The 23,395-nt window shown below is 42.9% G+C and overlaps 1 protein-coding gene across 6 annotated transcripts; it reads left to right on the top strand.

The window, feature by feature from the left end:
• The first annotated feature begins 3,287 nt into the window (after positions 1-3,287).
• On the top strand, positions 3,288-7,176 carry LOC110612820 (probable carboxylesterase 11). Of its 6 annotated transcripts, none has more exons than XR_006348188.1 (8): positions 3,288-3,996; positions 4,559-4,637; positions 5,047-5,140; positions 5,358-5,515; positions 5,694-5,743; positions 6,237-6,335; positions 6,537-6,855; positions 6,926-7,176. XR_006348188.1 is itself a non-coding variant. In XM_043949293.1 (6 exons), the coding sequence occupies exons 1-3, from the start codon at positions 3,436-3,438 to the stop codon at positions 5,061-5,063; spliced, it is 657 nt and encodes a 218-aa protein (XP_043805228.1). In that variant the 5' UTR covers positions 3,288-3,435; the 3' UTR covers positions 5,064-5,140; positions 5,358-5,515; positions 6,537-6,855; positions 6,926-7,176. The 6 variants fall into 6 exon arrangements, 2 of the variants coding, with proteins under 2 accessions (XP_043805228.1, XP_043805227.1); XR_006348189.1 differs by having other exon boundaries at positions 5,694-5,836; XR_006348190.1 differs by lacking the exon at positions 5,694-5,743.
• Positions 7,177-23,395: the final 16,219 nt, after the last annotated feature.

The raw sequence follows: 23,395 nt of genomic DNA, 5'->3' as shown, positions 1-23,395 counted from the left end.
GTAGACCAGGTGATGACATAGTCTCCTTGGCACAGTTGGCATTATTATACATGTAGTTAAGGGTTATTGGTGACAAATTCATCCTTGAGATGATATGTTTGTGATGTGATGCATTTCATGAGAGCATGTAATGAATGAACTGTTTTTCTTGTTCCTCCTCACTGGGCTGTAGTAGCTCATCCCACTCCCTTCACCCCAGTTTTGCAGGTTCTGAGATAGCTATGGGAAGTTAAAGTCAGCAATAGTACAGAGGAAAGATATGCATGATTGTATGGTTGTAATAAAGTAGTGGACATGATGTAACTCAAAGAGTAGTGGTAATGTAATGTGTATAGATATGTACTGTCGTATACTGGATAGACTTGTGCTTTTCCTAGTATCCTTGCTATAGTGTGATGTATGATTAATCCCTTGTACATGAATCCTGTTTTACGTTTCTTGATGAGAAATGTGTGAGTTAGGCTTAATGTATGGCTTCGATGAGATACCAGTGGGATGTGTTACAGATTGTGTTACTCCCTGGACCACAGCAGATAGTAGTCCCTGGTACAGGCCCTGAGGGCCATTTCAGATTGATATATCTGAGTAGCAGTAGTTAAGCCTACAGAGTTTTACAGGATTGTTGAGTTATTTTGTATCATGTATGGGATTTATCAGGTACACAGAGAGTATAGTTGGCTGACTACGGGTCCCGGCGGCCTTAAGCCGATCTGGATCCTAGTGCCAGTGATGGTTCGGACCGTTCCTGAGGGGTACCGGTTTCCGGGTCGTTACAGATATTGGAACAACTGGTACTCACTCTCACCAGACTATTCCCTTAAAGTGGGAGGTCAAGGGTTCGAGCAGTGGGGGAGGCGACCTAATTCCCAGAGGAAGGAATTGGGCCAAATCCACTCGGGCTAGGGCGGGCCGTAATGGCTCCCCCGAGGGAAAAATCCTGCCTGGAACCCGTGAGGGTGAAGGGATGTTAAGAGCTGCTCACAGTGGCTGGGCCCAGAGGAAGGTCACGGGCTGTGAGCGGTAACAGGGCCGGTCGTACGGGGCCGGGCTGTTACAGTATTAGAGCCCAAGGTTCATATGGTCGGACCTATAGTGTGTCGGGCTTATAGATGTCATAGAAGGTAAAGCACAACAGCAAAGGTCATGTCCACTAGGATAGGATGTGGAGTCCTGTCTTGTATGATGATGTGAAATGCCATGATTATATACATGTGCATTAATGCCATGATATGAATGATATGTATGTGATGCGGGTTCATGTGTTCTCACATGAACCATATGATGCTAATGTTTATGTGATGTGTACTGTTTTTCAGAAAACAGGATGAGAGGAACTCGTCGATCTGCACGATTGACTGGAGTACCACCCCAGGACGAGGGCACTGATGTCCGTCCTCCAGCATTGCCTAAGGCAATGTCAAGTAGGTCCAGCAAAGAAAGAGCAGTAAGAGACCCTAGAAGGTCTTTGGATCTGGGTAGAAGCAGATTAGTGAGGGGAACAGTTCAGGGAGGAATGTCAGTTGATATGGGGGATGAGATGGATGTGGACCAGAGGAGGGATGGCAGTTTAGGAGTGAGCATGTCGGAAGAGGGAATGGGAGAGTCCCAAGGAGGCACCCAGGCCTCGGGATTTGTTCAACCACCTCACTACCCACCCTTTTCACAAAATCCCGGGTATTCGATGGGAGGTACATCGGATTACCCCAGCTTTAATCCTTACCCTTCTCACATGCCATACCCATCTTACTACCCACCATACCCATAGTACCCCGTGTACCCACCTCCACCTTACTATCCGGGTACAGCAAACCCTACCCCAGGGGATACTGCACCTCCTCCACCCTCAGCAGCACCAGCTGTCCCAAAAACCCCAGTACCTAAACCTAGCTCGTCTGGAGGGAGCAAGGTCAAGATGACCGACTACATCAAGCTTGGTGCCCCTCAGTATGAAAAAGGGGATGACCCATTTGTGTATCTTGAGAGGGTCAAGGTGATTACTGATGAGATAGGAGCTGATGACAGTAGAGCCATTCAGATGGCTGGGTTCACACTCAAATGCAAAAAGGCCCGTGAGTGGTTTAAGAATTATGTGAATCCGAGGGTGGATAGTATGTCTTGGGAAGAATTTGCTAATGAGTTTGCAGGATGGGCTTTCCCTGATAGCTCAAGGGAATTGAAAATGATAGAGTTTGAACAGTTGAGGCAGACTGATGATATGAGTGTAGATGAGTTCACAGACAGATTCTTGGAGTTGTTGCCGTTTGCAGGGCAAAATCTTGACTCAAACCAGAAGAAGTCAAGGAGGTATATCATGAAGTTTCATTCCAGGTATTCCTCCTTGATTCAGTCAGCGAATAGGGAGAGCTTCCATGCCATAGTGGATATGGCCCGGAAAATGGAGGCCAGTGCCATCATTCAGGGGACAGTTAAGCAGTCAGTGGCACAGTCTTCTGGATCTAAGACCCCGGGTGGGGGAAGGCTAGATCCCTCATCCTTGAGTGCAGCAGCTTCAGGTAGCAAAAGGTGGGGTAACACCACTAGGAAGCCGAAGAAGAACAAGTTTTGGAATAAGATCAAATCAGGTCTGGGAATAGGAAGTGCACTACAAAAAAACTGTGAAATTGCGACCAAAATTAGCGACCATATTTTTTGGTCGCTATATAGCTACCAATCAGCGACCATTCTGCGACTAAATGAATGAAATAATATATTTATTTAACAAAAAGCTTAGCGACCAATTTTTTGTCGTTAATTGGTCGCTATTTAGCGACCAAATATAAAATGGTCGCTAAATTTAGCGGGAATTAATGGCGCGAGTTATTTGCGACCATATTTAGCGACTAAAATAATTAGTCGCTAAATAGCGACCAATCAGCGACCAATCAGCGACCATTTTATTTTTAAAATTTTATTTTAATTTTTAATTAAATTTTATTTTATTTAAAATTTAAAATTAAAATTAATATACTGTTAAAATATTTTTTTATAATTTTACATATATTTTTATTTTTAGTATAATTTATTTTAAAAAATAACTTAAAATAGTGTTATTATAAATTAATACAGTATAATATTTTAATATAATAAAACTATATTATTTATTTTTAAAAAAATTATATCATGAAAGATAAAATTAATAAATATATAGTATAAAATATTTTAAATAATATAAACTATAAAAATAAAATTTTAATTGAAAAATAAAAAATAAATCTAAATAAATTATAAAAAATAAACTATATAAAAATAATTAAATAATATAAACTATAAAAAATAAACCTAAATAAACAAAGAACCCCTAAATCCCAACCCTAAATCTCTCTCAACTCTAAGTCTTCTGCCGCCCTCCCCTCCCCCATTCGGCCTCTCCGTCACTCGTCTGGTACAGCCTTGCACCTCTTCTCTCCCTCTCTTTCTCTCTCGTTCTCTAAACAAATGCCAAGCGTAATCGCTAAACTTTATAGCGTTTTCTTCAAATATCAACAAAAAAGCCTTCTGCAGAGCTTATCACAGCTTCCTTTCAGCGATAAAGCTGACCCTTTTGGCTTAACTTCTCGGCCCCATGAATCTATCGCCTCCAGCAACCCTTTATTTACTGACGGTGTCGCTACCAAGGACATCCACGTCGACCCCTTTTCTTCCCTTTCTCTCCGGATCTTCCTCCCTGAAACCGCTCTCGCTTCCCCATTAGCTACTAGTCGAGATTACGATGTACCCACTTATGGAGGATATTCTCCACCGACGAGTAAGTTCAACAGGAAGTTGCCTGTAATGTTGCAGTTTCACGGAGGTGGGTTTGTAAGTGGGAGCAATGATTCGGTGGCAAACGATACTTTTTGCAGGAGGATAGCCAAATTGTGCGACGTAATTGTTGTTGCTGTTGGGTATAGATTGGCACCAGAGAGTAGATACCCAGCTGCGTTTGAAGATGGCCTCACAGTTTTGAATTGGCTGGCCAAACAGGCGAATTTGGCTTCTTGTAGGAGATCCTTCCAGGTAACCATTCGGTTCTTTAAAATTGAGTTTTTCTTGAGCTTTCCCAGTAGATGGTGCAGACCCAACTCTGTATCCAAACAGGGGAATTGTGCATAATTGTTCGTTTGTCCAATGATTTCGAGTCTTGGCCTTTTTTGTTTATCGTTGGAATTAGAACTGGAATTTGTGGAATAATTATTTTGAGCCATGGGAATAGCCTAGATTATGATTCCACATTTGACTTACAGATCAAGAACACACTGTTGCCTAATGTTGGAGCTGTAAAGAATAGTCTTACAGCCTCCTTTGTTGAATTTTACAGCTCTAAACATTGTTGACATTGTTTGAGGGTCAAATATTGTGTGTTAGAAAAATTTATAAATGACAAATTATATGACATTAAATTAAAAATTTATTGGATGACTAGAACATATAAGTTTGTTCTCTGCAAGATACCTATGTGAATACCCACAAAGCTAACCTTATTGGGCCATGGGTAGATTGTTCTTGCTGATGAGACATGAAAGTGAAGAAACTATAAGATTACTTTCTGGATATGTCTAACTGACTTATCTTCTTACAGCTGTCTGCCGCTGCTCAAGCTGTAGGGGAAGTAAATCTGGAGAAAAAATTTGCAGCAGCGAGTGAAAGCCTGCGCCGAGGTATTATGTTTGCCAATTCACTATATCTATGATATGATTGAGATCCAATCACAATCACATATGGGTAAAATGGTTAAACACAAGGTTAAATCTTATGGCGAGTTTGCAATTATTGCTGCTTGAGATGTGGTTGAAGAACATGCAATTAATAGTTTTTATATTATATATTATTCAATTTATAATATATATGATAATATTAATTTTAATATTAATATATTAAATTTATATTAATAGTTTTTTAAATTAAGATTAAAATACTAAGATTAAATTAAAATACTAATACTTTTCTTCACTGGTTCAATAGGGGACTTGATATTTATTTTTATAAACTTGATTGAAGTTAAATATGAATTACATTGGTAAACATGACCTCATAGCAAATCATTTTATGATTATTTTTCTGTTGTAGGGAGATTGATTTTGTGAATGAGATGGTGCGGACTCTTGCTGGGAATGGAACCAAAGGTTCTGACTATAAAGGTGGAGGAAAAGGAACGACTCAGGTAAGATAAGGGAAATGGTACTTTCGAATGTACTTTAAAGATGCTTCCTTAGTTTCGTGTTAAAATTTTGGGTCTTCTGTTAATATGCTTCATAAAATTGGGATTAATGGCATCATTAATCTTTTTCTTTCATAAAAAATAATTGGACATCTCCCAGCATATATTCAATAAAATTTACAATGTTTCCTTATTTATAAATACATACTTCTTCCTTCAGCTTCTCAACTCTCCATGGGATGTCTGCTATGAGCCAGTCAATGAAAAAGTCTATATTGCAATGGCTGGACAGCATCAGATATGGGAGCACAATACTCTAGATGGAGTTACTATAGCTTTCAGTGGTGATGGTTATGAAAGAAACTTAAATGGATCAAGGTATAATGCTGTATAGTTTTACCTTAACTGCTTCTGTGCACTCCATATTAGCATTATTTTGGATTTCCTGAGCAGTTGCACTTTGCTTGTTCTACTTTTCTAAAGTGTATTAACAGCATTCTATTTTCTTCAGACATTTTTCATACTCTGACACTGGTCTTGTTTTATTTTGAAATAGCTCCTCTAGCACGTCATTTGCACAACCTTCTGGAATTTCACTATCTCCTGGTAACATTTTGGATTATTTTGACAAACAGTGTAACTTTCTTTGAAATTTGCAAATCATTGTGGAATGTGGACTGCCCCAGTTTATTTCCAGAAGTAAGCTGTTACATTCTTTATTATAAAGGTCATGTTCACTTATGCCTTTTGAAAAGGAAAGAGAGGGGGGCGGTGGATGTTCGTTCTAGGGAAGGACAATATTAGAATCAATTTGCTTTCTTTTCTCATGTTACCAACTTCATCATTTAGTTGATACATGCTATCCTTTGGAGCTTTATCATGTTTTGAGTAACCCTTTATTTCCTTTTTTATTTAAGTTTTCTAGATTCAGTATAGCGTGTATAGCTTTCTCTTCACTTGAGATTCTATTTGAAAGAAGAGAACTTTTCGTTTTTTAGTGAAATTGGGAATTTATTCTAAATTGAAAGCAGCTGAAGTTTTCTTTAAATTTTATCTTTCACTTTTTATCTGTGTGTATTTCTTTTCTTTAAATTTATAGATACTGAAGACCTTGTTTGAGATTGTGTTGTTTGAGGATTGTGGCAACCAGTGGAGTCTCAATAGACCTATGTTGAGCTTAATTCTTATTAGTGAGCAGGTATGGGTGAATCAGGAAATCTGTATATGGCAGTTTTTTTTTTCTTTAGAAACAGCAGTTCTGAATGCGAATTGTTGAAGTACAGCCACATTTTGATTTATAATTTTCCTGCATCACTTCTGATAAAAAAAAATTAGCCACGTACTGATATCATGAATGTTGCATCATCACTTTTGCTGACACTTTGTGTTCCGTTTGTAGCCAGTGGATCAACCTCAGCGGCTTTCACTTTGTTTCGACAAACTGATGGCTGATGTCACTCGAAGCTTGGATGCAAAGAACAGCGACAGGTTTACTCAGAATCTGACTGTTTTCAGGCATGAAATCCGTGTGAAATAGCTCGAATGTTGCATATTGCTACCTGTTTAGGGATTGCATTTTACCTCCAGATACTGTGTTCGAAGAAGCCCAAGTACCTTACATTAATTTGACCAGTAAGCTTGGATCATGTTTGCTGTTGGAGAGGAGCTTCTTTTGATGCAGTATCTATATTTGTTGCCAAATCATTAAGAAGAAGAAGGTAAAAGGTTTGCAATGAAGTTGTGTACGACTTTTTCTTTTTGTACAGTTTTTCATTTTTCTTTTCTCAGGTTCCTTTTTGAAAGGATACTGGAAGTGTAATACACAATGATGAGGGGATTACCAAAGACTTGCAGAAGCTAGTGGTGGGTTTGATAGTAGTCTATGTTTAGGGTATTTATTCTTTCTGAAACAAAGATGTAAATCATTCATGGGATTATGTTTTAAAGGTGGTGACAAGTAGATTTATTTGTACATTAACCTCAAATAATTCTTTTGTATTTGTTGATAATAGAAAGAAAAGGAATGATATTTTAGTGTACAATTCTTGTTTTTCCTGCTTATATTGTTCCTGGTTAGCCATAGATATATTTTGTAAGGGTTGATTCAGTTTTATAACACGAGTAGCACAAAGCTATGAGGGGCATTAGTGACTGGGACTATTTCGCGACTAAAATGTAATGATCAATTTACTTTCACATAGCGACTACTCGTTCCTGAGGCGATCAAATAATAAAGAAATAGCCATCAAATTAGCAATAGCCATCAAATTAGCGATCAAAACAGCGATTATTTCGCGATCAAAATTTAACGACCAATTTACTTCCACACAGCGACTAAATGCTCTTCCTGAGGCGATCAAATAACAACGAAATAGCGACCAAATTAGCGACCAAAATAGCGACCATTTAGTGACCATAATTTAGCGACCATTTAACGACCAAACAGCGACTAATATTTCTAATACCTAATTTGCCATGACACCAAATTAGCGACCAAAAAATGGTCGCTGATTGGTCGCTATTTTAGCGACCAATTTCCAGATTGTCGCAAAAAATTTAGCGACTGGCCAAACACCGACCATTTCATTTTGGTCGCTAAATGGTCGCTATTTCATAATAGCGACCAAATTCTGCCTTTTAGCGACCAAAATTTTGGTCGCTAAATCACTGTTTTTTTGTAGTGGTGGCTCAAGCTCTGGTGCGGATAATGCAGTTTGTGCAAGGTGTGGTAAGCCACACAAGGGAGTCTGCTGGGCTGGGACGGCAGCCTGCTTCAGATGTGGGCAAGAGGGACACATGGCTCGGGAGTGTCCTAGACCAGTATCTATGGCATAGTCCCAGCAGACAGTTTCAGGTAGTGTAGCGCAGCCAGCAGCTCCAGCCACGACGCAGGCCAGTGGCAGAGGCAGAGGGAGAGGAGCAGCCTCTTCTTCAGCGGGTTTCAGAGGTGAAGGTCCATCAGCTCCAGCACGGATCTTCAGGATGACTCAGCAGGAAGCAGATGCATCTAACACCGTGGTGGCAGGTAATCTCGTCATTGGTTGTTTAGATGTGTATGTCTTGATGGACCCTGGTACATCTCATTCTTTTATTGCTCCGAGAGCCGTCGAGAGGTTGGGTCTGATGATCTCTGGGTTAGAGTGTCCTCTCTGGGTCAGTGGACCCAAGTGTGATCCATCAGTGGCAGAGTCAGTCTGCCAGTGCAGTCCAGTTTTTGTTGAGGGAAGATGCCTTTCCGCTGACCTTGTGGTTCTAGACTTGACAGATTTTGACGTCATTCTAGGGATGGACTGGTTATCTACCCATGGTGCTACCTTGGACTGCAGGGACAAGGTAGTCAGGTTCAAAGGTCAGGATGGTTGTCTTCAGGGGAGACAGGAGGGGTACACCTAGAGGTCTGATATCAGCTCTTCAGGCTCGTAGGTTGCTTAGGAAGGGATGTCAGGGGTATTTGGCTCACGTGAGAGAGCTTAGCAGTCAGGTTAGAGAGCCCGCCTCGGTGCCAGTGGTTAGAGAGTTCTTAGATGTCTTCCCAGACGAGCTGCCAGGTTTACCACCTGCTAGGGAGATAGAGTTCGAGATAGAATTAATGCCTGGAACCAGACCGATCTCTATCCCTCCCTACAGGATGGCACCAGCAGAATTGAAGGAGCTTAAGGAGCAGTTGCAAGAGCTGGTAGACAAGGGCTTCATCCGACCGAGTACCTCACCTTGGGGTGCTCGAGTATTGTTTGTGAGAAAGAAGGATGGATCCCTTAGACTTTATATCGACTACAGGCAGTTGAACAAGGTCACTACCAAGAATAAGTACCCATTGCCAAGGATCGATGATCTATTCGACCAGCTAGCAAGAGCGGGTTGTTTCTCCAAAATAGATCTGAGATCTGGGTACCATCAGCTGAGGATAAGAGAGGAAGATGTGCCAAAGACAGCTTTCAGGACCAGATATGGGCATTTTGAGTTCCTTGTTATGCCGTTTGGGTTAACCAATGCCCCTGCAGCATTCATGGATCTCATAAACAGAGTGTTTAGCCAATACCTGGATCACTTTGTTATTATCTTCATAGATGATATCTTAGTGTATTCCAGGAATACAGAGGAGCATGCCCATCATCTGAGGACGGTTTTGCAGACCTTGAGAGAACACGGCTTGTATGCCAAGTTCTCTAAGTGTGAGTTCTGGCTGAGGAGCATTTCATTATTGGGGCATGTAGTGTCAGAAAATGGAATAGAGGTGGACCCCAAGAAGGTAGAAGCTGTGGCTAACTGGCCTAGACCCACTTCAGTGACAGAAATCAGGAGTTTCTTGGGTTTGACGGGTTACTACAGGAGGTTCGTTCAGGACTTCTCTAAAATCGCGACTCCTCTGACCAGATTGACCAGGAAGAATCAGAAGTTTGTGTGGACCGACCAATGCGAAGAGAGTTTTGAAGAGCTTAAGAAGAGGTTAACGTCGGCACCAGTGTTAGCTCTGCCAGCTAGCAATGAAGATTTCACAGTGTTCTGTGATGCATCCCGAGTGGGATTGGGTTGTGTGCTAATGCATAATGAAAGGGTGATTGCTTATGCTTCTAGACAGCTGAAGAAGCATGAGTTGAATTACCCTACACATGACCTGGAAATGGCAGCAGTGATCTTTGCACTCAAGATGTGGAGGCACTACCTTTATGGGGTAAAATGTGAGATCTTTACAGATCATAAGAGCCTGCAGTACATCCTGAGTCAGAGAGAGCTAAATTTGAGGCAAAGGAGATGGGTAGAACTGCTAAGTGATTATGATTGCAAGATTCAGTACCATCCGGGTTTGGCGAATGTTGTGGCAGACGCCTTAAGCCGGGAATCACTCGGCAGTTTGTCCCATATATCGGCAAAGAGGAGACCGGTGGTGAAGGAGTTTTACAAGCTCATTGATGAAGGTCTACAGCTTGAGTTGTCTGGTACAGGTGCTTTGATAGCCCAGTTGAGAGTAACACCTATGTTTCTAGAGCAAGCGGCTCAGAAACAGCACGAGGACTCAGAGTTAGTGAAGATTGCCAGGACTGTTCAGTCAGGCAAAGATAGTGAATTCAGATTTGACAGCAAGGGGATCCTCCGCTATGGGAGCAGATTATGTGTACCAGATGACATCAGTCTAAAGGGAGACATTATGAGGGAAGCTCATAATGCCAGGTACAGTGTTCACCCAGGAGCCACCAAGATGTATCAAGATTTGAAGAAAGTTTATTGGTGGCCAGCTATGAAGAGGGAAGTGGCATAGTTTGTGTCAGCCTGCGAAGTATGTCAGAGGGTGAAGCTGGAACATCAGAAGCCGGCTTAACCCACTACCTATTCCAGAGTGGAAATGGGAGAATATAGCTATGGACTTCGTGGTGGGGTTACCGGCAACATCCAACAGAGTAGACTCCATATGGGTGATTGTGGACAGACTCACCAAATCTGCTCACTTCATCCCTATCAAGAGCAACTACTCTGTGGATAAATTAGCGCAGGTGTATGTTGATGAAGTGGTAAGGCTGCATGGGGTTCCTATTTCGATAGTGTCTGATAGAGGGCCCCAGTTCACCTCCAGTTTTTGGCGGAGTCTGTAGAATGCTATGGGTACCAGGTTGGATTTCAGTACTGCCTTCCACCCCCAGACTGACGGACAGTCAGAAAGGACCATCCAGACTATCGAAGATATGCTCAGAATGTATGTGCTAGATTTTGGCAGTCCTTGGAGGCAGCATCTACCCTTGGTGGAGTTTGCCTACAACAACAGCTATCATGCTAGCATAGGGATGGCTCCGTATGAAGCTTTGTATGGAAGGAAGTGCAGGTCACCTATCTGTTGGGAAGAAGTTGCAGAGAGGTCCTTAGCAAGGCTAGAGTTAGTTGAGATCACCAGCAGGGTGGTGCCCATGATCAGAGAGAGTGTAACGACCCGAAAATCGGATCGCTACCGGCGCTAGGATCCAGATCGGCTTAAGGCCGCCGAGACCCGTAGCAAGCCTGACATAGAACCTGTAAACCTGTTCAATCCCATACATGATCAACAATCATACATAAAAAAATTTAAAACTTTCCTTTTCATCATACACCATACTCAACCTGTGCATTCACTAATCATAGCATAACTTAAACATTTATCCCTCGGTGGGATCTCATCATTGCCCCAGTGGGCGATACATCATAAGTTGAGTTGGTTAAACATAAGCATCAATAGACATTAAGATCATGTATCAACAAGGGATTACAATACTCATAGGGTCAAGCACAACTATAACCTCAATATACCTCATTACATAACATACTATAATCTCTTACATTACATCATAGTACAAATATCATGTCCACAATCTAACTTATTACATAAACATGCTTCAAAACTCTGGCTAAACTCCTGGTCTACCCTGTACCTGCACATCTGGGGTTAGGGGAGAGGGGTGAGCTACAAAGCCCAGTGAGCAGAATAGTAAAACATTTAAAACATATGATAACATGAAATGCATCACATCACAGCTAATCACATCAAGGACGAATTTGTCACCAATAGTCCTCTACACATTCCAATAGTGCCAGGGGCGTAGAATGGGCCTCACTAGTCTTTCTCTTACATACATAACATAACATAACATTCCATAGTGCCAGGGGCGTAGAATGGGCCTCACTGGTCTTTCTCTTACATAGTGCCAGGGGCGTAGAATGGGCCTCACTGGTCTTCCGTACCGTATCATCATCATATCATAACATAGGAGGACTAAAGGATCATTCAACATTCATCCGCATCATCAACATAATATGCAATGCAACATATTCGTGAATTCTAATGCAAGCACCCTATTATATCTCATGGCATTCATGATGCGTGAATCATGCTAAAACTGATTTATTTATTTAAAAGCATAAGAGTTATTCCACTCACCTCTGGGAAGCTCTGACTAGACACTGGGGCAGCAGAATCACTACTGGGGTCCTCGGTTCCTCGGGTCCGAACCTACACAGGTGGACTCAAATGAGGGACCAAACATACTAGAACATAACTCTAAAAACATCCCCCAAAAACCCCCTAAAACATCTCAAAACATCCATGCAAAACATGCAAAGAAAGGCTGGACAGGGCACTTTCGGCGGCAGGTTCGGCGGCCGAAAGTCCCAGACAGATCCGAAAGTCAGGCACTTTCGGCGGCACCTTCGGCGGCCGAAAGTCCCAGACAGATCCGAAAGTCCTCTTTCGGGGGCAAGCTTCGGCAGCCGAATGCTGCCTCCACAAGGGGGGTTCGGCGGCCGAAAGTTCCTTCGGCTGCCGAACCTGGTTTCTCCCAAATGGACAGAAACTCGGCTCAAATGAGCCTCTTGCCTCCCCAAGCCTCAAATCATGCATAAACTTGTTCTAAAACATGCATACATATCATACATTACACCTAGGGGTCTCAAACTGGCATATACTCCAACTACAACACTTCAACACACATCAACAACATACATTGTCCATAAATCACATAAAACCTAACATAGCTCAACTAACTTAAACATGCATTTCTACCCCATAAAACTTCATAAAACTTGTTTAAAACATACATTGAGCTTAAGATCGGCTCTTACCTCTTGAAGATCGAGAAAGAGACGACCAAAACTCGGAGATCCAAGCAAATGAGCTCCTGAGTTTCCAAAGCTCCAAACTTGTTTAAAATGCTCAAAACTTGCAATGTGAGGTTAAAACTCAAGAAAAATGGAGGAGATTTGAAGAAAGAACACAAGATTTGGGGAGAGGGAGGTCGGAAGCTAGCTGTGGCCGAAAATGGGAGAAAGCTCCCCCATTTCGGCTAAGTGCCCCTTTTATAGGTGGCTGGCCAGGCCACGTTCGGGGGCCGAATGTGCGTCCGCATACATGCCATGTTCGACGGCCGAACTTGAGTTTCGGCGGCCGAACTTGAGTTTCGGCGGCCGAACCTGGACTCCCCTTTTCTCATGCTTTCGGGGGCCTAACGTGCCTCCAAAACGCATGCATGTTCGACGGCCGAACTTGACTTTCGGCGGTCGAACCTGGATTTTCCTCCAAAGACTTTTCACACAAAACTTATGTAAAAACATACTTAAAATGATTAAAAACATGAAAACATATCATAAAAACATACTTTTACCCTTCTAGAGGTTTCCGACATCCGAGATTCCACCGGACGGTAGGAATTCCGATACCGGAGTCTAGCCGGGTATTACATTCTCCCCCCTTAAGAACATTCGTCCCCGAGTGTTCCTCAACTAGTACATGCATAGCAAAACAACATAACATACATACATAACACATAGCACACAAGGATACTAACCTCTAAAAGAGATGGGGATATTGCTGGAGCATGGACTCCCGTGTCTCCCAGGTGCATTCTTCTATATTGTGGTGGTTCCAAAGGACTTTCACCATCGGGATTTCCTTGTTCCTTAGCTTTCTAATCTGAGTGTCAAGAATCCGTACTGGCTGTTCTACATAGGTGAGATCCTCTTGGATCTCTACATCAGGCTCGCTAAGAACCTTGCCCGGATCTGACACAAACTTCCTCAACATGGAAACATGGAAAACCGGATGGATTCTTTGCATTGAAGCAGGTAAATCCAGCTTGTACGACACATTCCCGACCTTTTGCAATATTTCGAAGGGTCCGATGTATCGTGGAGCTAGCTTACCTTTCTTCCCGAACCGAACCACCCCTTTCATTGGAGACACCTTGAGCAATACTAGATCCCCCTCCTGAAACTCTACCTGTTTCCTGCGGATGTCTGCATAACTCTTCTGCCTGCTTGTAGCAGTCTTGATTCTCTCTCTGATAATGGGCACCACCCTGCTGGTGATCTCTACTAACTCAGGCCCTGCCAAGGCCTTTTCTCCAACTTCCTCCCAGCAAACAGGTGACCTGCACTTCCTCCCATATAAAGCTTCATATGGAGCCATCCCGATGCTAGCATGATGGCTGTTATTGTAGGCAAACTCCACCAAAGGTAGATGTTGCCTCCAAGAACCGCCAAAGTCCAGCACACACATTCTGAGCATATCCTCTATAGTCTGGATGGTCCTCTCTGACTGTCCATCAGTCTGGGGATGGAAGGCAGTACTGAAATCTAACCTGGTACCCATAGCACTCTGCAGACTCCGCCAAAACCTGGAGGTGAACTGGGGCCCTCTATCTGACACTATAGACACTAGGACCCCATACAGCCTGACGATCTCATCCACATATACCTGCGCCAACTTGTCCACAGAGTAGCCACTCCTGACAGGGATGAAGTGAGCAGATTTGGTGAGTCTGTCCACAATCACCCATATGGAGTCCAATCTGTTGGACGCTGCCGGTAACCCCACTACGAAGTCCATAGCTATATCCTCCCATTTCCACTCTGGAATAGGTAGCGGGTTAAGCATTCCAGTCGGCTTTTGATGTTCCAGCTTCACCCTCTGACATACTTCGCAGGCGGACACAAACTGTGCCACTTCTTTCTTCATCGCTGGCCACCAATACACCTTCTTCAAATCTTGATACATCTTGGTGGCCCCGGGGTGAATGCTGTATCTTGCATTATGAGCCTCTCTCATAATGTCTCCCTTTAGCCCTATGTCATCTGGTACACATAAACGATTCCCATAGCGGAGGATCCCCTTACTGTCAAATCTGAACTCACTATCTTTGCCTGACTGAACAGTCCTGGCAATCTTTACTAACTCTGGGTCCTCATGCTGTTTCTGAGCTACCTGCTCCAGAAACACGGGTGCCACTCTCATTTGTGCAATCAAAGCACTTGTACCAGACAACTCCAACTGTAGACCTTCATTCATGAGCTTATAAAACTCCTTCACCACTGGTCTCCTCTCTGCCGTGATGTGGGATAGACTGCCAAGTGATTTCCGGCTTAAGGCGTCAGCCACTACGTTAGCCTTACCCGGATGGTACTGGATCTTGCAATCATAGTCACTGAGCAGCTCTACCCATCTCCTCTGCCTCAAATTCAAATCTCTTTAACTCAGGATGTACTGCAGGCTTTTATGATCCGTAAAGATCTCACATTTTACCCCATAGAGGTAGTGCCTCCACATCTTGAGTGCAAAGATGACTGCTGCCATCTCAAGGTCATGTGTGGGGTAATTCAACTCATGCTTCTTCAGCTGCCTAGAAGCATAAGCAATCACCCTCTCATTCTGCATTAGCACACAACCCAGTCCCACACGGGACGCATCACAAAAGACTGTAAAGTCCTCATCACTAGATGGCAGAGCTAAAACTGGTGCTGAAGTCAACCTCTTCTTAAGCTCTTCGAAACTCTCTTCGCATTGGTCGGTCCACAGAAACTTCTGATTCTTCCTGGTTAGTCTGGTCAGAGGAGCTGCTATTTTCGAGAAGTCCTGAACGAACCTCCTGTAGTAACTTGCCAAACCCAAGAAACTCCTGATTTCCGTCACTGAAGTGGGCCTAGGCCAGTTAGCCACAGTTTCTGTCTTCTTGGGGTCCACCTCTATCCCATTCTCTGACACTACATGCCCCAAGAACGAAATGCTCCTCAGCCAGAACTCACATTTAGAGAACTTGGCATACAAGCCATGTTCCCTCAAGGTCTGCAAGACCAACCGCAGATGATGGGCATGCTCCTCTGCATTCCTGGAATACACTAAGATATCGTCTATGAAGACAATAACGAAGTGATCCAGGTACTGGTTAAACACTCTGTTCATGAGATCCATGAATGCTGCAGGGGCGTTGGTTAACCCGAACGGCATTACAAGGAACTCAAAATGCCCATATCTGGTCCTGAAGATCGAGAAAGAGACGACCAAAACTCGGAGATCCAAGCAAATGAGCTCCTGAGTTTCCAAAGCTCCAAACTTGTTTAAAATGCTCAAAACTTGCAATGTGAGGTTAAAACTCAAGAAAAATGGAGGAGATTTGAAGAAAGAACACAAGATTTGGGGAGAGGGAGGTCGGAAGCTAGCTGTGGCCGAAAATGGGAGAAAGCTCCCCCATTTCGGCTAAGTGCCCCTTTTATAGGTGGCTGGCCAGGCCACGTTCGGGGGCCGAATGTGCCTCCGCATACATGCCATGTTCGGCAGCCGAACTTGAGTTTCGGCGGCCGAACCTGGACTCCCCTTTTCTCATGCTTTTGGGGGCCTAACGTGCCTCCAAAACGCATGCATGTTCGGCGGCCGAACTTGACTTTCGGCGGCCGAACCTGGGTTTTCCTCCAAAGACTTTTCATACAAAACTCATGTAAAAACATACTTAAAATTATTAAAAACATGAAAACATATCATAAAAACATACTTTTACCCTTCTAGAGGTTTCCGACATCCGAGATTCCACCGGACGGTAGGAATTCTGATACCGGAGTCTAGCCGGGTATTACAGATCAAGACTACTGCAAGCAGGCAGAAGAGTTATTCACACAGCCGTAGAAGGCAGGTAGAGTTTCAGGAGGGAGATCTGGTATTGCTCAAGGTGTCTCCAATGAAAGGAGTGGTTCGTTTTGGAAAGAAAGGTAAGCTAGCCCCACGATACATCGGACCCTTTGAAATCTTGCAGAAGATTGGGAATGTGTCGTACAAGCTGGATTTACCTGCTTCAATGGAAATAATCCCTTCGGTTTTCCATGTTTCCATGTTGAGGAAGTTCGTGTCAGATCCGGGCAAGGTTCTTAGTGAGCCTGATGTGGAGATCCAGGAAGATCTCACCTATGTTAAGCCGATCTGGATCCTAGCGCCGGTAGCGGTCCGATTTTCGGGTCGTTACAGGGGGGATCACACACCTGAATCTGCATAGCTCCAAATCATCTTTTCATCTCTTTTCTCTTTTATTTCTTCTTTGTAAGCCATTAGATGCTAAAAAATCCATCTCTAGTTGAAGTTAGGAAGAAATTTCAGTTTCTCTATGAATTGGGAGATCTAAACTCTATTGTTAATATTTCATTCTTCAATATTTATACAAATTATGTTCTTCATCTTATTAATGCTTTGTCATTGGATCAATAGGACCTGTTGTTCTTGATTTCAAAGTAGTATATTGTTAGTTTGAATGCTTGAAGTCTGTAATTGCTTAGGTTGTTCAAACACAGGTAACAATTAGTATGATAACTAAGAAGTTGCATAGTCTCACTCAAACTCACCATGTGGCTGGTCAGTTAGAATTAGGTATCTCTATTACCTAAAGCAGCTGACAATTGATAAGTAAAAATTCCAAGGACGTTCTTTGGGGGATTTGTCGGCTAGTGATTAATTAGTGAACGTTTTTTAATTAATCTAAGCTTGAGGAGGGATTTGGTTGTGTGGAGCGTCTTCCATAACTAAAACTAATTTATTGATTTATTTTTCTTTTAATTGTCGCTTTCTTTAATTGCTTTAATTTTTATTTCACTCATTATAAAAATCCCCATTATTTTATTTTCATTATTTATTTGCCCTAGTCATTGTTTGGAAAGTCATAGTGTCAATTTCTTATGGATTCGATCCTATTACCACTATACACAATTCTTAATTGTTAATATTTTAATAGGTTATTTTCAGTGGCTTCGATACCCATAAAAAATTGATACCATTGCTGGGGAGTTGATTTAAACTAACGTATTTTCCTTTCATGACCAGGGCTGGACGCAAAGAGAATCTGCTACACAATCTGTTGCACCTACTGCAGAGGTAACAGATTCAACTGCAACTGATACACAAACTGCTGCACTAGAAATACCAAACAAAATAGCTACAGTAGCAAGACTAGAACCAGCCCGAGAACCATAAATTTTTGCTAAAAAAAAAAACTCCAGAACCAGCTTCTGAAACAGCAACTGAACCAAGTGCTATAAGGGCAGACACAGCAGCACCTGAAAAGGCAGAAAATATAACAGCTACTACTCTTCAAACCAGCTATTGTGCTTACTGAATTTAAAATTGAAAACGTTAGGGTAAGAGCTCCAATGGCATAAGAAAGGACTCTTTGAGAACTAACAATCCCCGTGGGTGATCAAGCACCACGGTGCATCTCATACTCGCCTTTGACAGTGCCTTTTGAGTTAAAAACTGGACTGATTCATCTTCTTCCAAAATTTAGAGGTCTAGAAGATGAAAATCCACACAAGAACCTTAAAAAATTTCACATTGTGTGCTTAATAGTGAGGCCTCAAGGTATTTCTGAAGAACATGTTAAATTAAGGACCTTTCCCTTCTCCCTTGATGACATTGCCAGAGATTGGTTGTTTTACTCGCCACCTGGATCTATTGCCTTATAGGCTGGGATGGTGAGAACCTTATTGAGTAAAAACTTCTCAACCACAAAAGCCATTGTTATCAGAAGAGAAATCAGTGGTGTCAAGATAGAATCTCTGAAGAACTATATGAATATTGGGAGAGATTCAAACGATTTTGCACAAGCTGCCCTCAACATGACATCTCTGATAAGTCCCTAATTGGATACTTTTATGGAGGTTTGTTAGCTTCCGAAAGGAGGTTGATTGATGTAGCGCGTGGAAAATCGATTGAAGACAAGACACCTCAGGCCATAAGAGACCTAATCTCCACTATGGCAGCAACATCAAAGCAATATGGAGATCAAAGAGAATTGACAAGGAGAGCAAATGAGGTAAGTACATCTTCCTTAGCTTCATAGATTTATGATCTAACATCTGCTGTCCGTAGCCTTGTTGTAGGACAGGCCCAGCAAGCTTATCAAATTCAATAAATAAGGCCATATGGGATATGTGCCATGGTGGACATCCTATCGACATGTGTCCTTCTCTTCAAAAGGAAGATCAACAAGTTAATGTACTTGGGGGATTCAATCCATACTCTAACACCTACAATCCAGGTTCGAGGGAGCACCAGAATTTCAATTATGCTAGGGCAAACCAATTCCAAAATTATCAGCAAAGGAATTTTGCACAAACAGCCTATCAAAAGCAAGGTATGCCTCTGGAAGATATTGTTAATTCTCTCGCTAATTCTGTGCAAAATTTCAAATGACAGATAAGAGATGTAGCCACATCAGTGAGTAGGCTATAATCACAAAGGAAAAAAAAAGCACAACATAAATCTACTCTGTAACGACCCGGAATCTGGACCGCTACCGGCGCTAGGATCCAGATCGGCATAAGGCCGCCGGGACCCGTAGCAAGCCTAACATACAACCTGTAAACCTGTTTAATCCCATACATGATCAACACATACATAAAAATTTTGAACTTTTCTTTTCATTCATTCACCAAACTCAACCTGTGCATGCACTATTCAAAAACATAATCATAAACATTAACCCCTCCTTGGAGTCCACATCAATGCTCCAATAGGGTGACATAACATGTAATAAGTTTAGTTTATATAAGCATAATTAAAATCATGTACTCAAAGGGATTAACAACATACTAGGGTCAAGCACAATTCTATCCTCAATAACTTCATTACATTACATAACTGATTAATACTATTCATTACATGACTGTATTAAACATTACATCTCAACATTTATCATGTCCACCACTAGCTATTACATGACCATAACTTTACTCTAGCTGACCTCCTGGTCTATCCCGTACCTGCAAACCTGGGGAATTAAGGGAGTGGGGTGAGCTACTAGAGCCCAGTGAGCAGAATAATAAAACATTATATTAGAAGTACATGCTTTCATGAAATGCATCACATCACAACAAATCACATCAAGGATGAATTTGTCACCAATAGCCCTCTACATTTCCATTAGTGCCAGAATGTATAATGGGTCCTGGTCTTTCTCTTACATAACATAACATTCCAAGATGCCAGGGAAGTAGAATGGGTCTTCCTGGACTTTCTCTTACATAGTGCCAGGGACGTAGAATGGGTCTTCCTGGACTTCCATACCGTACCATCATCATATCTTGACATAACATACGAGGGCTAATGGATCACTCAACATTCATCCACATCAACAACATAATATGCAATGCAACATATTCGTGAATACTAATGCAAACACCCTAACATATCATATGGTATCCATGATGCGTGAATCATGCTGAAATATTCATTATTTACTTTAAAACATAAGGAGTTATTCCACTCACCTCTGGCTAGCTCTGACCAGACACTGGAGCAGCTGACTCACTGCTGGGGTCCTCGGTTCCTCGGGTCTGAACCTACACAGGTGGTCTCAAATGAGGGACCAAACATACAAGAACATGACTCTAAAAATACTCCCCAAAATCCCCCTAAAACACCTCAAAACAATCATAGAAAACATGCAAAGGAGGGCTGCACAGGGCACTTTCGGCGGCAGGTTCGGCGGCTGAAAGTCCCTCCAGAGCCGAAAGTCATGCACCTTTCGCGGCACTTTCGGCGGCCGAAGGTTCCCTCCAGAGACGAAACTCATGCATGTTCGGCGGCACCTTCGGCGGCCGAAACTCCCTTCCAGAGCCGAAAGTCCACTTTCGGGGGCAGGGTTCGGCAGCCAAAGGCTGGCCTCCACAGGCAGGTTCAGCGGCCGAAAGTCCCTTCGGCTGCCGAACCTGAGTTCTTCCAAAGGCAGAACTTAGCCTCAACTCATGCACAAAAGCCTCCCAACTCATTCAAAATGCATTTACCTATTCTACAACATGCAAACTCAAGCATATAAGCTCCTAGGGGCTTCAAACTATCTTAAACCCCAACTACAACACATTAAACACACATAAACAACTCACATTGCACAATAACTCAACATAATCCCTTAAACTCAACATAAAACTACACATGCATTTTTACCCCATAGATCTTCATAAAACTTATTTAAAACATACAAAGAAGGTTGGATCTAAGCTTACCTCTTGAAGATCGAGAGAAAAGACGATCCTAGCTTGGAGATGGGGAGAAATCACCTCTTTGGTCTCCAAGTTTCAAAACTTGCTCTTTTGCTCAAATATCTTCAAATCAAGTGAAAACTCATAAGAAAATCATGAAGATTCAAAGGAAGAAGCTCAAAATCGATGAGGGACGGCGGAGAGCTCACCTTGGCCGAAAATGGGGAGAAAAGCTCGCCCATTTCGGACAAGGGACCCCTTTATAGGTGGCTGGCCAGGCCACTTTCGGGGCCTAACGTGCCTCTGCATGCATGCCATGTTCGGCGGCCGAACCTGGACTTCCCTCACTTATGCCTTCGGGGGCCTAAAGCGCTCCCGAAGCGCATGCATGTTCGGCGGCCGAACTTGAGGTTCGGCGGCCGAACCTGAGTCTTCCTCTCAAGACTATTTTCATTCAAAACTTAATTTCTTTCTTGCTTAAAACCATAAAATACATTAAAACATTTTTATAAAAACATGATTTTACCCTTCTAGAGGTTTCCGACATCCGTGATTCCATCGGACGGTAGGAATTCCGATACCGGAGTCTAGCTGAGTATTACATTCTTCCCCCCTTAAGAACATTCGTCTCCGAATGTTCACCAACAAACATGGCATAGCATAGAACATAAACATACAAGGCATAAAACATAAACACACAACAAAACACATAACACTCACCTTAGAAGAGATGAGGATATTGCTGGAGCATGGACTCCCGTGTCTCCCAGGTACACTCTTCGATGTTGTGGTGATTCCAAAGGACTTTCACCATCGGGATTTCCTTGTTTCTCAACTTTCTGATCTGGGTGTCTAGGATCCATACTGGCTGCTCAACATAGGTGAGATCTTCTTGGATCTCCACATTAGGCTCACTGAGAACCTTGCCCTGATCTGACACAAACTTTCTTAACATGGAAACATGGAAAACCGGATGGATTCTCTCCATTGAAGCAGGTAAGTCCAGCTTGTACGATACATTCCCAATCTTTTGCAAGATCTCAAAGGGTCCGATGTACCGTGGAGCTAGCTTACCTTTCTTCACAAACCGAATCACCCCTTTCATTGGAGACACCTTGAGCAATACCAAATCCCCCTCCTGAAACTCTACTAGCCTTCTGCGGACATCTGCATAACTCTTTTGCCTGCTTGCAGCAGTCTTGATCCTTTCTCTGATTATGGGTACCACTCTGCTGGTAATCTCTACTAGCTCAGGCCCTGCCAAGGCCCTTTCTCCAATTTCTTCCCAACAGACAGGCGACCTGCACTTCCTTCCAGACAAAGCTTCATATGGGGCCATCCCTATGCTAGCATGATGGCTGTTATTGTAGGCAAACTCCACCAGAGGTAGATGCTGCCTCCAAGAACCGCCAAAATCTAGCACACACATTCTGAGCATATATTCTATTGTCTGGATGGTCCTCTCTGACTGTCCGTCCGTCTGTGGATGGAAAGCAGTGCTAAAATCCAACCTGGTACCCATAGCATTCTGCAGACTCTGCCAAAACCTGGAGGTGAATTGGGGTCCTCTATCAGACACTATTGAAACAGGAACCCCATGCAACCTGACAACCTCATCAATATACACCTGCGCCAACTTGTCCACAGAATAGCCACTCCTGACAGGGATGAAGTGAGCAGATTTGTTTAATCTGTCCACAATCACCCATATGGAGTCCAATCTGTTGGACGCTGCCGATAACCCCACCACGAAGTCCATAGCTATATTCTCCCATTTCCACTCTGGAATAGGTACTGGGTTAAGCATTCCAGCCGGCTTCTGATGTTCCAGCTTCACCCTCTGACATACTTCGCAGGCTGACACGAACTATGCCACTTCTCTCTTCATAGCTGGCCACCAATACACTCTCTTCAGATCTTGATACATCTTGGTGGCTCCAGGGTGAACACTGTATCTGGCATTATGAGCCTTCCTCATAATGTCTCCCTTCAGACCTACGTCATCTGGTACACATAATCTATTCCCATAGCGGAGGATCCCCTTGCTGTTAAATCTGAACTCTTCGTTCTTGCCTGACTGAACAGTCCTGGCAATCTTTACTAATTCTGGGTCCTCGTGCTGTTTCTGAGCCACCTGCTCCAGAAACACGGGTGCCACTCTCATCTGGGCTATCAAAGCACCTGTACCAGACAACTCCAACTGTAGACCTTCATTAATGAGCTCGAAGAACTGCCTCACCACTGGCCTCCTCTCTGCTAAACTGTGGGACAAACTGCCAAGTGATTTCTGGCTTAAGGCGTCTGCCACAACATTCGCCTTACCCGGATGGTACTGAATCTTGCAATCATAGTCACTAAGCAGTTCTACCCACCTCCTCTGCCTCAGATTCAACTCTCTCTGACTCAGGATGTACTGCAGGCTCTTATGATCGGTGAAGATCTCACATTTTACCCCATAAAGGTAGTGCCTCCACATCTTGAGTGCAAAGATTACAGCTGCCATTTCTAGGT

Source organism: Manihot esculenta, chromosome 13 (assembly GCF_001659605.2).
Source record: "Manihot esculenta cultivar AM560-2 chromosome 13, M.esculenta_v8, whole genome shotgun sequence".
Classification (NCBI taxonomy): domain Eukaryota; kingdom Viridiplantae; phylum Streptophyta; class Magnoliopsida; order Malpighiales; family Euphorbiaceae; genus Manihot; species Manihot esculenta.
The sequence above is the reverse complement of the archived record's forward strand: the minus strand, read 5'-3'. Positions and strand labels throughout refer to the sequence as shown.

What these genes read in the sequence shown, in the direction of transcription:
- LOC110612820 (XM_043949292.1), top strand. Translation starts at nt 3,436, where the DNA reads ATGCCAAGCGTAATCGCTAAACTTTATAGCGTTTTCTTCAAATATCAA. An exon ending in CTTGTAGGAGATCCTTCCAG is followed by an intron (nt 3,997 to 4,558) that starts GTAACCATTCGG and finishes ATCTTCTTACAG; the next exon opens with CTGTCTGCCGCTGCTCAAGC.